The sequence below is a fragment of the Schistocerca serialis genome, chromosome 7 (genome assembly GCF_023864345.2).
Source record: "Schistocerca serialis cubense isolate TAMUIC-IGC-003099 chromosome 7, iqSchSeri2.2, whole genome shotgun sequence".
Classification (NCBI taxonomy): domain Eukaryota; kingdom Metazoa; phylum Arthropoda; class Insecta; order Orthoptera; family Acrididae; genus Schistocerca; species Schistocerca serialis.
The window spans coordinates 389727140-389743642 of NC_064644.1; the positions used below are offsets into that span (position 1 = coordinate 389727140).

Below are 16503 nucleotides of genomic sequence, written 5' to 3' on the forward strand. Positions count from 1 at the left end.
CTTTGCAAGGATATGAAATGGAATGATGACATATGTTCAGTCATGGGAAAAGCATGTGCTGGACAGGTTTATTGGTAGAACACTGGGGAAGTGCAGTAAGTCTACAAATCAGTCATGTGACCAGTTCTAGAATACCGCTCAGGTGTGTGGGACCCACTACAAATAGTCCTAATAGAGGTATTGAACATCTACAGAAAAGGGCAGCACGAATGGTCACAGGTTTCTTTAATCTGTGGGAGACTGTCACAGAGATACTGAAGGAACTGAACTGGAAGACTCTTGAAGACAGCCGTAAACTATCTTCAGAGTCTATTAACAATGTTTCAAGATCCAACTTTAAGTGATTACTCTAGGAATATACTATGACTCCATAAGTATCACTCATGTAGGGGTTGTGAGGATAAGATTAGAATAATTACTGCATGGTCAGAGGCATTCAATCATTCTTCACGTGGTCCATATGTGAATGGAACAGGAAGAGAGACACAGACTCTGCCATGCATATCACAGTGGTTTTCAGAGTATAGATGTAGCAGATGTAGAGTAACTGATCTGTGAAGTTACTTATGGCATGTTGTTACTCTAATAAGCATCAAGTTGGTAGAAATAATGTTAATTAAATAACCACATTACAAATTGGTGCACAAGCCAGGAATCACCATGGATTATTGCTACAGAAGGTGTAAGAGAGTACTAAAGTTTTCATCATTTCTTCAAACGTACTGTGATTTGAGGAAGCAATACTAAATAGTAGTTGGTGGCAATTTTGACCTGTCCCCAAATGCAGAAGGGGAAAGTGAAATCATACCAAATACTTTATCCAGACACATATAAGATTGGCTCTTTGGTTGTGAAATGGGTCAGTGGGTGGTTTGAAAGCATTGGAAAGCCATGGGCTGAAAAAAAGAGTCTGGTGACTGCGAGATGGCACTCGTACCCTTACAGTGAAATAAAAACTGATACTGAAAGTGTGAGAACTCATGTTTCAACAGAAGTGTTAAATTTGAAATCATAAATAACGAATGACAGTGGCAACCAGTTTGCCCAAAATAATGTTCAATTGGAAGAACATGTAGGTTCATAATGGAAAATATTGCACACTGAACACTGAGCAAAATCTGCATGAGTCAATTCATGAGGAACAGTTTGCACATGATCAAATTGTTGACAAGAAATTGGTAAAGATGGACCGAGACATTTTAAAGTTGTCAAAAAGTATTCTTTCAGCAGAAGTGGCCTTCATTCACTTTTGAAAAGTCAATTACTTTGATCCTCACAGTAACATACATCCAAAATTATTTGTGCAGTAATTTGAGGAGATTTTGCCATTGTCTTCATTGGCACAACAACAAATTTATTTTGTGGTAGAACACATGAAAGGTGACTGTTTTCCAGGCTAATTTCTGGTGGGGTAATAAGTACAAACCAGACCACAGAATAATGAACACTTTCTTTGAGCACTGAAGGAAGAAAATAAAATATACAGACATAGGTATTGTGACAGAATAGTTTGCTGCAGGTATAGAGTGTACGTTACCATACTACATTCAGAGACAGTGGTTGCAGTTCCATGTCGTAACTACAAGAATTACGCCAATTTCCTCTGAAGGGTAGAATGATAACATGGACAATATGGAGGCAATAAAAACACACAGGCATGGCAGAAAGGCAGTGTGATGAGTCAGGATTATTCCACAAGACCTGTTAAACTAAACAATGTCTCAGCAGGGGGTTGGCCTGAGATCAGGAAATCTTAGGTCTCAATAACATGAACACAATTAGTGAGGAATGACACTGGTTTACAAGAAAACAGAATATGAAACTTCCTGGCAGATTAAAACTGAGTGCCGGACCAAGATTCGAACTTGGGACCGAGTTCGAGTCTCGGTCCAGCACACAGTTTTAATCTACCAGGAAGTTTCATATCAGCGCACACTCCACTGCAGAGTGAAAATTTCATTCTGAAAACAGAATATGGCACAAGGGACAGGCAACCAGGAACAATGGATTGATCCACTGGACAAGTAGAGGTGTTGCTGATAAGTTTTAGTGACCCTAATAAGTGTGGAGACACTGTTGACCTTGAAGAATGGAGATGTGGCATAATGGAAATATTTTAGATCTGGTAGCCATGAACAGACCAGACATCATTGACAGTGTCAGTGTTGAGACAGGGATTCGTGATCATGATGTTGTCATTACGACTATGGTTACAAAAGTTAAAAAGTCAGTCAAGAGAGTATTCTTACTAGAAAGAGCAGATAAGCAGTTGTTAGCATCCCACTTAGTAAATGAATCGACTTCATTTACTTCCGGTACAATGGACGTGGAAGAATTATGGGCAACTTTTAAACACATTGTAAATAAGGCATTTGACAAGTATGTGCCAAAATAGTGGGTTACGGACGGAAAAGACCCACCATGGTTTAACAGCGCAATTCGGAGAATGCTCAGGAAGCAAAGGCAGTTGCACTCACGGTACAAGAAAGATCGGGAGAATGAGAACAGGCAAAAGTTAGTAGAGATTCGTGTTGCTGTAAAAAGAGCAATGTGCAAAGCATTCAACCACTACCACTGTCATACCTTAGCAAAAGATCTTGCTGAAAACCCAAGGAAATTCTGGTGTTAGGAGTAAAATCGGTGAGCGGGTCGAGGGCTTCCATCCAGTCACTCACTGATCAGTCTGGCCTGGCAATGGAGGACAGCAAAATGAAAGCTGAAATTTTAAATATAGCATTTGAGAGATCTTTCATGCAGGAGGATCGTACAAACATACCGCTGTTTGAGTCTCGTACAGATTCCCGTATGGAAGACATAGTGATAGATATCCCTGGGGTTCTGAAGCAGCTGAATGGGTTGAAAATAAATAAATCGCCAGGTCCTGATGGGATTCCAATTCGGTTTTACAGAGAGTACTCTACTACATTGGCTCCTTACTTAGCTTGCATTTATCGTGAATCTCTTGCCCAATGTAAAGTCCCGAGCGACTGGAAAAAAGTGCAGGTGACACCTGTATATAAGAAGGGTAGAAGGACGGATCCTCAAAATTACAGACCAATATCCTTAACATCGGTTTGCTGCAGGATTCTCGAACATATTCTCAGTTAGAATATAATGAATTTCCTTGAGACAGAGAAGTTGCTGTCCATGCATCAGCACGGCTTTAGAAAGCATCGCTCCTGCCAAACGCAACTCGCCCTTTTTTCACATGATATCTTGCGAACCATGGATGAAGGGTATCAGACGGATGCCATATTCCTTGACTTCTGGAAAGCATTTGACTCGGTGCCCCACTGGAGACTCCTAACTAAGGTACGAGCATATAGGATTGGTTCCCAAGAATTTGAGTGGCTCGAAGACTTCTTAAGTAATAGAACCCAGAACGTTGTCCTCGATGGTGAGTGTTCATCGGAGGTGAGTGTATCATCTGGAGTGCCCCAGGGAAGTGTGGTAGGTCCGCTGTTGTTTTCTATCTACATAAATGATCTTTTGGATAGGGTGGATAGCAATGTGCGGCTGTTTGCTGATGATGCTGTGGTGTACGGGAAGGTGTCATCATTGAGTGACTGTAGGAGGATACAAGATGACATGGACAGGATTTGTGATTGGTGTAAAGAATGGCAGCTAAGTCTAAATATAGATAAATGTAAATTAATGCAGATGAATATGAAAAAGAATCCTGTAATGTTTGAATACTCCATTAGTAGTGTAGCGCTTGACACAGTCACATCGAGTAAATATTTGGGCGTAACATTGCAGAGGGAAATGAAGTGGGACAGGCATGTAATGGCAGTTGTGGGGAAGGCAGATAGTCCCCTTCGGTTCATTGGTAGAATTTTGGGAAGATGTGGTTCATCTGTAAAGGAGACCGCTTACAAAACAGTAATACAACCTATTCTTGAGTACTGCTCGAGCGTTTGGGATCCCTATCAGGTCGGATTGAGGGAGCACATAGAAGCAATTCAGTGGCAGGCTGCTAGATTTGTTACAGGTAGGTTTGATCATCACGCGAGTGTTACGGAAATGCTTCAGGAACTCGGGTGGGAGTCTCTAGAGGAAAGGAGGTGTTCTTTTCGTGAATTGCTACTGAGGAAATTTAGAGAACCAGCATTCAAGGCTGACTGCAGTACAATTTTACTGCTGCCAACTTACATTTCACGGAAAGACCACAAAAATAAGATGAGAGAGGTTAGGGCTCGTACTGAGGCATATAGGCAGTCATTTTTCCCTCGTTCTGTGTGGGAGTGGAAGAGGGAGAGAAAATGCTAGTTGTGGTACGAGGTACCCTCCGCCATGCACCGTATGGTGGATTGCGGAGTATGTATGCAGATGTAGATGTAGAGGGCATGGCAGCCACGTCAGAGTACGGTGGCATGTTGCAGGACCACTGCAGCCATTATTCGACTCACCCTGAAGTTTTTGACACACCTTGAGCAGACGACACTTGCAGTACTGAAACACTATCCACAGAACTGAAACCAAATGCAGCAGGAACAGCAAAGAATGATCTTTCTTTCAGTTGGCAAGTATGGGAATTATGGGCTCCTAAACAAAACATGGAAGAGAGTAAGTTTTAAAATACTTCTGATGTACAGAACTATGAATCTGAACAAGTGAAGCACCTCTGGGGGAAAGGGACATTATTTATCCATTTTTATTAGAAATGAAGTGGTTTATGGGAAGCTAACGAGAATGCTTTGCTTATAGACTCACAGGCTGAGTGGTGTGAAGCACAGCACATTAGTGACTTGTACTTCATGACAGCATGCTTCAAATGGTTCAGTGTTTACCTGTGGGAAGAGCGAAATCTGAAAATCCACAGGATAAACCAAAATGTGATATAAAAGCAGTAATTAAAGATATGTTACCTGAAGCAGGGCTAGTGCCAACAGTAGCTGATATTAATCTTATTGTAAGGGTAGTAGCATGGGGGTGGAGGGTGGAGAATGAGTTGATCACAGATAGTGATTCAGAGATTTTGACAGAATATTTTGAAGCATTGCCAAACAAATGATATGTAATTATGCAGCCAGTATCAAGTGCTAAAATCTTTGGAGCAATGGGAAAGGTGTCAAAAACAATTAGTCATGAAGCCACATTATCTGTGCAATGCAGCGACGAGGATAATTAAACACATTTTTAATTATTCCTCAGCTAAGTGTTAACATGATATAGAGCTACATTTCTTTAAATATATATTATTGTGATGTAAATTCTGATATGCTGCATGTAAAATTGTATGCAAAGAAAAAGGCTATAGTGCTGCCTTTTGCAAAGCAAAATGGTGAGCAAATGAGAACCTTGCTGAACATGTAACCACAAGAAATAGTTGGAGAGCAAGAAGAGAGGTTATTTAGTATGCACAGACTGAGAACAGAGATTAACCAAGCATCAGAGTGTGAGCCGAAACTGATGGGTGAAGAACCAGTAAATTTCACACCAGGAAAAGGAGGAGGGATTTTGGTGGGGGAACTGATAATCTCATGCACCGTGCTTACAGGGGGCCCTGATCTCTACAAGGCTTCACAGTGGAGCAACTGTGCTAACTTGAGCTGTTTAAAACAATTCCTCCTTTCCTTGTACTTCACTGATATACCTCGGTACATCTAGATTTTCCGTTGCTTCTGCTTCCGTCAGTAATGAAGTCATTGTAGAGTTATGGCACAGGTGAGGGTCCTACTGCTTGCTGTCTTGCTGCAATGACATTGCCTCCTGCCTCGTATTGCTGCTCTTCACTACATCCAATAAGCTTATCTCTTTCACGACTGTGGACTAGTTTCACAAAATTCAGAAACTGGCCTTGCAGTGATGGCTGAAGACCACCAATTTTCACTTCATGTGAAACTTCCTGGCAGATTAAAACTGTGTGCTGGAACCGAGATTCTAACTGGTCCTGAGTTCAAGTTTCGGCCCAGCACACAGTTTCAATCTGCCAGAAAGTTTCATTGCAGCCCTCACTCTGCCGCAGACTGGAAATCTCATTCCCACTTTGTGTTATAAAGAATTTGGTTCCAGCCTCAACCCAACATAGTTTCTTTGGTTGCACTACCAGTACATTATTGGAGTATATTTGTGATCTTTGTGAAAGCTACGAGAGATTTAAATTATTTCCAGAGTTTTTTTTATGCAACAATGATACATAAATATCAACCATCTTGTCTCTCTTTAGTCATATTTTGTGCTGACGTATTTCTAACTACTCAATATCGCACTTTTTGGTTTGCTTAACACCTCTACTTTGTCTCTAAATCTATATATTACCACTATCTACTCTAGCATTCTTGGCTGCTCAGTTCAATGTCCACACAGAAATCACAAACTCTTCATCTCTTTTCCTCTGGCACTCATGGCTGCTGACTCTCTTTGTCTCATCATAAGTATTACTTATTCACAATTCTTCAACTGTTCACCACTTAAATACCACCTTAGTGAAGAGGCTTATTACAAATGTACCACATGTTCTTCAGACTGTTATTTCTATTTCATGATTCATGTGAGTTTATTCTTCAGTTTGAGCACCTCCATTTAACTTAAATCTTTCTACACCCTTTTACTTTACCAAATTCTCACCTATTCATAGTACAGGATCCTCTAGCATCGTTATTGTCATCTCAGATTTGTTAGCTTACTCACTAGTTTATCTTTTTGGTTTGTGCTATCCTCCAATTTACTTATTGTACATTTCATATCTTCTTCATGTATAGACTCAGACCTAAATAATTCCCTTTTGTTTAATTATCTTGCCCCTTTACTCTTCACTTTTCAATTTTCTTTAGCCCCCTTATTAACCTAACACTATACCTCCAAAAAGAAATAGAAAAAAGTATTGGGTTGTGTTTGTGTTTAATATATATAAAAGTAAAATATTGTTTTTGCATGCTCACGTATATTTTAGTTTGTAATATTAAGATTTGTTGACATTCTGCAAAAGATACATGATCATTCAAAGAATTAGTAGGCAACAACAAGTTAAGCTGTAGCTAAATGAAGAATATATTAATTGTGAAAGAATTTGTAATTAAGTGCAATGGTTCAGAATTGCATGGTCAAATTTGAAGAAAGACCAGAAAATACAGTTACAGGTATTCTTATTCAAAACTCCCTGAGTTTCAGAACCAATTGGAGCAGGATGAGATGTGGTAGTGGTATGTACAGTCAACAACATCACTCATTATCAGCATACTTGTCTCTGTAAGTATAAGAACTGACTAATATGAGAAACAGGTTGGAACAGAAGGTGTATGAGTGTGGTTGATTATTTAAGAGTGTTTGATGAAAACCACATGGAAATTGGAGTTATGATCATGAGATATTTCAATTTTAATTAAGTACTATAATCAAATTTATGGTAGCATGTGGCAGATAAATGTGGCCACTCACATGAGTTGCAGTAACAGAGTGCCCTAGGATGCCAAGTCATCATAGTGGAGAGCAGACCACAGCTACAGAAAGTTTTCAGAAGACCGGAGTAAGAATACTAACGGCACAAAATAAAATTTAGATGAAGTCTTTCAGGGTCCACACACCATGACAACAAGCATGTGGATGAGTCCAAGGAATGGACAACTGATGAAAGAAAATAATCCATCTGAGAAATACATTTTATAAGAGTAAGAATTTAGGGGTGAATCATTTCAGATACTGATCTGGAAGAGTTGTTACTGGAGGAACCAATGCAGGACACTCCACTTTTGATATGAAAATTATTGGTAAAGTGGCTTGTCTGATATCGTAGAAGTCACAAAAATCACAAGTACAAGTGACAAACCACTGTGTGGAAGAGAACATGTTGGGGCTTGTCTAAGGTCAGACCTATGCCTGTGTCATAAACTTGGTATTTGTATATTTGTTATTGATTAAGACTGAATACCTACCTTGATTCAAATAATATCTTTGCTAATGAGAATATATACAAAATTAGACAGAAATAGGTTAACTGAACCTTATGGCACATCATACACCATCTATCAACCAAATGTCATTAGGTTGGATGATGATAACCATCTACTAGTAAACTGGCTCACTGTTACAACAGACTGTCACTGTAGTCATCTGGTTGCATGTATGTGGTTAGCACATTTTGCATCATGGAAAAATCATGTGACATTGTCAGCAGCTCAAAAACTATCCTGGCAGTTCATGTCGGAGTCCACATGGCAGCACAACAAAGTGATTGTAATGTTAAAGGCGAGTTGCTAATTTGGTGGAGCAGAATTTTCTTGTCGGTCAGAATTAGTTTCAATCTTACAAGCTCATTGAATTCTGATAAGTACTCTTGTCAACTTTGCATAAAAGTTGTAACTTGTGTACACAAATTTAATTGGAGGACAAAGGGCTTTAATAATATATTTGATTTTACCACATAGTTTGTTGTTTCTTTAATGGTATACCAATCCTCATTAGGTTGGATGATGATAACTATCTACTAGTAAACTGGCTCACTGTTGCAACAGACTGCCACTGTAGCCATCTGGGTGCATCTATGTGGTTAGTACATTTTGCATCCTGAAAAAATCATGTGACATAGTCAGCAGCTCCAAAACTATCATGGCAGTTCATGTCTGAGTTCACATGGCAGCACAACAAAGTGATTGAAAGTGATTGTAATGTTAAAGGTGAGTTGCCAATTTGGTAGAGCAGAATTTTCTTGTCAGTCAGAATTAGTTTCAATCTTACAAGATCCTTGAATTCTGATAAGTACTCTTGTCAACTTTGCATAAAAGTTGTAACTTGTGTACACCAATTTAATTCTTGGACAAAGGACTTTAATTGTGGTGTCACCACCAGACACCACACTTGCTAGGTGGTAGTTTTAAATCGGCCGCAGTCCATTAGTACATGTCGGACCCGCGTGTCGCCACTGTGTGATCGCAGACCGAGCACCACCACAAGGCAGGTCTCGAGATACGGACTAGCACTCACCCCAGTTGTACGGACGACTTTGCTAGCGACTACACTGATGAAGCATCGCTCCTTTGCCGAGCAGATAGTTAGAATAGCCTTCAGCTAAGTCCATGGCTACGACCTAGCAAGGCGCCATTAGCCTTACATAGCAATTGATACTTATCGTATAAAGCATGTCTCATCAAGAACGATGTATACAACAAGGATGGATTAAAGTTAAGTATTCCAAAAGCTACGTACTTTTCTTTATAGCATTCATTACGTATCCTGTTTCAGACCTCACGTCATCCTTCGTGTGTTTATAGCGTGCATTGTGGTCCCCTCAAATCACACTGTGTCAGCACTTCTGTCGACACATCATTAATAATATATTTGATTTTACCAGATAGTTTGTTCTTTCTTTAATGGTGTACCTACCCTTTACAGAGTATGTTTGTATTTTGGCAAAGTTCAATAGGTTCACATATGGGAGTACAGCATAAGAACAACTCCAGCACATATAAGGGCTGGTAGTTTGACTGATCAAGGATGTGTGGCTGGACTTCATTCACACAGCATCAGAAGGTAGGTCTGTGTCACAACTAAGTCATGCATCCCTGTTAGACCACTGCTTACCATCCCAGGTAGGTGTTTGCTATTACATTGCAGAAGTAAGTTTTTGGCTTGTTCTTTCTTTTCTTGTAAACTGATATACGTATAGCACTGAAATAATTAGCATCTAGTTTTATTATAATAATTAGTGTCTAGTTGTTTGAAATAATGTTAATTAAATAACTGAGGGGAAGTAAACCATGTTTCAAGCTGTTGCAATACATGGATGTTATCCACAGTTGAGCAGCCATTTCTGAAACCACCTTGATCTTCACCAATCACTTTTTTGCAAACAAGAAATACATTTGCAGTTGTGAATATGAACCATAACCAGCTGCATAATGGAATGACAACAATGAAAATTTGTACTGGACCGGACTTGAACCCAGATTTCCTGCTTTACATGAGCAGTTGCCTTAAAACTGTAAACACATATCCTATTAATGTTATTCCTGTACAGTGGAAATGGTTTATTTGTAAGTCACAGTCCAGTATTGGCCAATAAACTGAAACTGTGGTGCATGCGTTTCAGAAGGAATGTTGCATCATTCTTCTTCACAACACAGGAACTGCAACTTTGTATTCGTCTTTGGCAGATGGGTGGATTCTAACCAGTATACAATTGGACAAGATATTCTAGCAGGCATTCAGGAGGATGATTCCTTAATAGTTGCTACAATCCACTTTCTCACTTTTCTTGTGTGCAGGGGTGATCACCGCCATCTTCCAATCTTCTGGGATCTTCTCCACAATACAGATCATTCCCTAGCGGAATCTATCCTCTCCAACTTTAATGACTTCTGCCTGGATTCCATCTTCTCCTGGAGATTGTTCTACCTCGACTCCATTATCTGGTACTTTATTTCCTTCAGTCTGGATGGTGGATAATCTACAAGTGGATCCACAATGTCAGGAGTTTAGAATTCAAAGAGATATTTAGATTCATCACAGTTGAGGAGCTCCTTGAAATAGTTTTTCACCTCTGAGCAATGCTGAACTCATTATTGTCCTTGGCGAATTTTTAGTGGTTGTGGTATCCTTTGCAAAAAGTAATTTTATGGTAAATCTTTTAGCTTCTTTTCACAAGAAATCTTGAGCCTCCTCCATCATTTCTTTGGCTTACAGCCCCTTTGGTCTCTTCACAGTTGCTTCTTTGAACTGTGCTTTGCCTTGAGCAAAAACATTGCCTTTAAGACAGGTCTTCTTTGCTTTTCTTTGTTTGGTTAATGCCTTAATGGATTCATCACCAAACTGAATTTTTTTTCCACTGATATGCTTATTAATGACTGCACTTTGTCATCTCATTTAGGGCATCCCTGACTTTTTTACATGCTTCTTCTCTGTTCTCTTGTGAATCCTTTTCCTGCAGAATTTCTAAGTTGTTGCTGAAGATGAAATTGATCTTTCTTTATAATGTATTTAAGCATATCCACAATGTAGAGTATTACTTTCTTAACATTATTTCTCACTTTGGCTTTGGATTGCATTGCAGCCAGCCTCTTACTAGGTAGTGATCGCTCCCACGTTCCGCGCCCTGTACTGTCTTTACATCCATCACCCAGTTCCTTGCTTTGATATCAATTGCAAGGTGAACTACCTGATTAACTGTTTTAAAATCTGGTGATGCTCAAGTTTCTTTGTGTATATTCTTCCACAGGAAATTTTATGGTGCTGATGAAATCCCTTTCAACGAAACTTCCTGACAGATTAAAACTGTGTGCCAGACTATGACATCAACATAACACCTTCATCTCTCGCAGACAAGTGTCCTAACAACTGAGTTCTTGGGCTGGAATCTCAATCCAGTACACAGCTTAATATCCCAGGAAGCTTCATATCAGTGAACACTCCACTGCAGAGCGAAAATTCATTGTGGAAAACAATCCCCAAGGCTGCGACTAAGCTGTGGCTCCACAATATCCTTTCTTCTAGGTTTCCGGAATGCTAGTCCTGCAAGTTTCGCAGGAGAACTTTTGGAAGGTAGGAGATGAGGAACTGAGGAGGAAAGTTGTGAGAACAGGTTGTGAGTCATACTTGGCAACTCAGTTGGCAAAGCAGTTACCTGTGAAGGGCACAGGTCCTGGATTCAAGTCCCAATCACAAAGGTGATGTACCTCATAACAATGGCATTGCTGAGTTAATGTAAACTGTGTCTGCCGGTAGTTGACTGGAATAGGTTTCCTCTTCCCATTTCCACATTACCAAATTGGACTTTACAACAGCTATTTGGAATGACATCTACCAGTACCTTCACTTCCACATAGAATTTGTCCTTTGTTGGGTGGGTCTTCTTCTGTGGGCACATGGTAGTTCACAAATGACATTTTACATCTCTTCATGCCTATTGTCGGCCAACAGCCTTGCCACAGTGGTACCACCAGTTCCCGTCAGATCACCGAAGTTAAGCACTGTTGGCGAGTGAGGCACACTCAGCCCTTGTGAGGCCAACTGAGGAGCTACTTGATTGAAAAGAAGCAGCACTTGTCACGATAACTGACAATGGCCGGGAGAGTGGTGTGCTGCTGACCACAAGCCTCTCTGTATCCACATCCGGTGATGCCTATGGGCTGAGAATGACATGACAGCTGGTCGGTACCATTGGGCCTTCAAGGTCTATTTGGACAGTGTTTGTTTTTGTTTGTTCAGATCTATTGTTAATACCTCTGTTCTAGGAGTGACTGACAAAAACTCAGGTACATTAGCAGTTAGAGCCTTGCTCACACAAATTCCCTTACCTAATTGGTGTCCTGGAAACACGTACATCAGCAGTTAAAGTTTTACTCACATGTCATTCTATATCAACTGAACCACGACACACAATCCACTATTTTGGATTTTCATGAAATTTGGTACACATAGTTTGTTTACATATATAGTGGCTGGTTTAAAATTTCAGGCCTCTATTTGAAGCAGTTCCAGAACTAGAACAACCTGATTTTCAGCCTAAAATACTAAAAAAATTCATCCGTAGCTGTCACAAATTCAATTAGTAGTTTTAAATTTATTTAACTTGTCCTAAAAATGAAGTAGGGAAGATTTGAATGTTTCTGCTCTTACGTAAAATTTTCTGCAAAATTCAAATACTATATCAGATTTGTTGTAATCACATTACGAAGGGTCATTTGAGCCTTGAAAACAGAAGCTTTACTTTCTTTTAAATGTCCACAACTTAAATTACAAATTACTGTGTATAGACTGTAGTTATAGTGCCTCAATATTATGACTAGTATCATTACAAAGACAAGAAAATTTCCTTTATAACAGACTTAAAAAGTCTTTGGAGATTGACAGCTAGGCCTGCCATAGAACTAAACAAGGTAAATTAAAAAATATCACTGCATCACAAAACTTTACAAATTTCCCTCCCCTACCAGGTGTCACTACTGACTACGTGTTTTTCAAAATGGCTGCCATGAGAAGTAGCACTGTGATTTAAGTAATGTTTGCAATCACCATAAAATTGAGTACCTGGATCAATACCAAAGTTATGCTCATATACATTGTTGTGATCCACTTAAAAGACACAAGAAAACAATAAGGCGTGATCTGCGAGTTGTTTCACTTGATCTTGCTAAGCAGTTCCGTAAGATATTACATGTTAGTCCACTATCATTCCAGGGCAGAAATTGTGTTCAACATGCAGTACACATGTTTTAAGTGAAATTTCAGGAGCAGGTCAATAGAAAGCTAAACAAAAACAGCAGTCAGGAAAATAAAAGTGAAGTGAAGACTATGTCCAATGAAGACTGGGCAGACTGAGAAGCAGCAGAAGATACAAAAGATCTGGATAAACTTAGTACAAGTTTAATAAGTATAGGTGGTTCACCAGTAAAAATGCATTCTCCAGCTTCACACCAAAAAGTTAGTTATAGGAAAATTAAAATAAAGGCAAATAGGCAAAATCTATGAAAGAAAGTGACTTGTGTGCTTCATGTTCAAGAAGAAGAATTATGCAAAGACAATAGTTCCGAGGCTGAAAGTATAGTAACTAAACATGATGGAAAACAAAAGCTTAATGATTTATATAAATTGATTAAATTAACTAAAGAAAAATTACCAACTGTCAGCAGGTGGGAACAGATTCATATTCTTACTTTTGCTCCTCCATTATGGACAAGAGAAAAAAATTAGAGAACTTTTGGTGTATCACAAAGAATGGTACATAAAGCTGGGGATATTCATAATACAGATAAAATTTGTTCACTGATGGGCCCAAAGCAAGGCAGAAAATTACACGATGAAACTTTATTACTTGTAAGGATTTTTTAATTTGACAAAGCAATGGAAGACTTAAGTTGAAACAAGGATCTGGCAGTAGACAACATTACATTAGAGCTACTGATAGCCTTGGGACAGCCATGACAGAACTCTACCATCTGGTGAGCAAGATATATGAGACAGGAGTAATATCCTCAGACTTCAAGAAGAATACAATAATCCCAATTACAAAGAAAGCAGGTGCTGACAGGTGTGAAAATTATTGAACTATCATCAGTTTAACAAGTCATGGCTGTAAAATACTACCAGAAATCCTTTACAGAAAAACTCCTAGAAGCCAAACCCGGGGAAGATCAGTTTGGATTCTGGAGAAATGTAGGAACACTTGAGGCAATACTGATCCTATTACTTCTCATATAAGATAGGTCAAGGAAAGGCAAACCTAACTGTATAGCACTTACAGACTTAGAGAAAGCTTTTGGCAACGCTAACCAGAATACTCTCTTTCAAATTCTAAGGGTCGCAGGAGTAAAATACAGAAAGTGAAAGGCTATTTACAATTTGTACAGAAACCACATAGCAATTATAAGAGCCAAGGGCCACAAATGACAAGCAGTGGTTGAGAAGGGAGTGAGACAGGGTTGTAGCCTATCCCTGAGGTTATTTGATCTGTATATTGGCTTGCAGTAAAAGAAACAAAAGAAAAATTTGGAGTAGGAATTAAAATCCAGGGAGAAGAAAAAAAACTTTGAGGTTGAATGAAGACATTGTAAATCAGTCAGAGACAGTAAAGGACTTGGAAGAGCAGTTAAACGGAATGGATAATGTCTTGAAGGGAGGATGTGAGATCAAACAAAAGTAAAATGAGGATAATATAACGAGGTCAAATTAAATCCAATGATGCTGAGGGAATTAGATTAGAAAATGAGTCACTTAAAGTAGTATAAGAGTTTTGCTATTTGGGAAGCAAAGTAACAGATGAGGGTCGAAGTACGGAGGATATAAAATGTGGACTGGCAATGGCAAATAAAGCATTTCTGGAGAAGAGAAATTTGTTAACATCAAGTATAGGATTAAGTGTCAGGAAGTCCTTTCTGAAAGTATTTGTATGAAGTATAGCCATGTATGGAAATGAAACATGGACAATAACTAGTTTAGACAAGAGGAGAATAGAAGCTTTTGAAATTTGCTGCTACAGAATAATGCTGAAGATTACATGGGTAGATCACATAACTAATGAGGAGGTGCTGATCAGAACTGAGGAGAAGAGAAATTTGTGGTACAACCTGACTAAAAGAAGGAATCGGTTGGTAGGATACATTCTGAGGCATCAAGGGATCGCTAATTCATTATTGGGGGGAAGTGTGGGGGATACGATTGTAGAGAGAGACCAAGGGATGAATACAGTAAGCAGATTCAGAGGGATGTAGGTAGCTGTAGTTGCTCAGAGATGAAGAGACTTGCAGAGGATAGAGTAGCATGGAGAGTTGCATCAAACCAGTCTTTGGACTGAAGACCACAACAACATGTTCTTAAATTTAGCCTACACAGAATTCAGTTGTTTTGATATTTTGTGAAAATATTTAATATGTCCATCTCTGAGGTACAAATATACTTATTTCTATGAGAGCAAATTTATTGAAATTAAATTCTAAAATACTGCTCAACAGCAACAATATGGCTAATTTGCCTGAGTTTTACAGCATCTGTAAATACTTCTAGTCACTGTATCATACACTGGAAAGGTTACATAAAATATGCAATGGATATTTTTTACACTTCAGATCACTGCAGAGTTCTTTTATAAAAATAGCATTGTGATGAAGATAGGAGGTGAGTCTGGATAATGTGATAATAATTGCAATTATGCACAATCTTTTTCAAAATATTCTTGAAAGGAAATAAAAGGACTGAATTGTGGTCACAGTTCAACATTTCAATATCATCTATATTTTGTATATGATGTCACCATGAGAAACATAAAAACATTAATTTTCAACTAAACAAAGTTTTTAGCATTCCCTGCTTTAGATTAGTTCCCATTATTCAGGACAAGTAGAGAGTAAGATCTCAACACCATTATTTATTCAGCAATTATGCAGTTTCTATTTAGAACTTACACTGTGCAAGATTATTTACTTATTTTTCATGTAGGAATTTATTTTCCGATTTCAGGTTATCTTCTAATAGTTAAAATTCAAATATGAATGTGCATGGATTTTTGTTGCTGCATTTCATCTTATCATTAGTGGAACATATTAATTTTTTTAACTGAAATAGTATGGACAACATAACTTTAATCTAATTACAAGACTAAATTAAATAATATAAACAGTGCTGGAAGACTTACCTAGTATAGACAAAATCACAACTACAAAATCAAAGAGATTCCATGGTTCTTTGAAGTAGTGATATCGAAGGGCAAATATTTTCATAAGGCATTCTGAACTAAAAATGACTATGAAGATCATATTGAGGTAGTCTAAAACTTGACTGAAGGTTTCTGTTTGCTGATAGTGATCTAGCGTCATCGTCAGCATATTTAAGCCAATGAACAACATGATTATCATGTCGAACTTTTTATTGGTCACAATTTCAAATACAATTGCTTGGGGCTTCCACTGTAATAAAAACATAAGAAAATTACTTGGATTTTGTAGTATATAGTTGTAAACCAGAATTTACAGATTGCTGGGAATAACACTGTCATTAGATTAACACACACAATGATCTACATCATGACTTGAAAAATATTGTGTATCAAATTGAAAAATATAGTTCACACATATA

The 16503-nt window shown here is 38.5% G+C and overlaps 1 protein-coding gene across 1 annotated transcript in view; it reads right to left on the reverse strand.

Annotated features, from left to right (window-relative positions):
• Nucleotides 1-16503, reverse strand: part of LOC126412041 (sodium channel protein para) — a 903820-nt gene that overhangs the window by 98828 nt on the left and 788489 nt on the right. The window contains exon 33 of the mRNA XM_050081417.1: nucleotides 16064-16334. Coding sequence (XP_049937374.1) covers nucleotides 16064-16334 — 271 coding nt within the window. The remainder of the gene's footprint in view (nucleotides 1-16063; nucleotides 16335-16503) is intronic.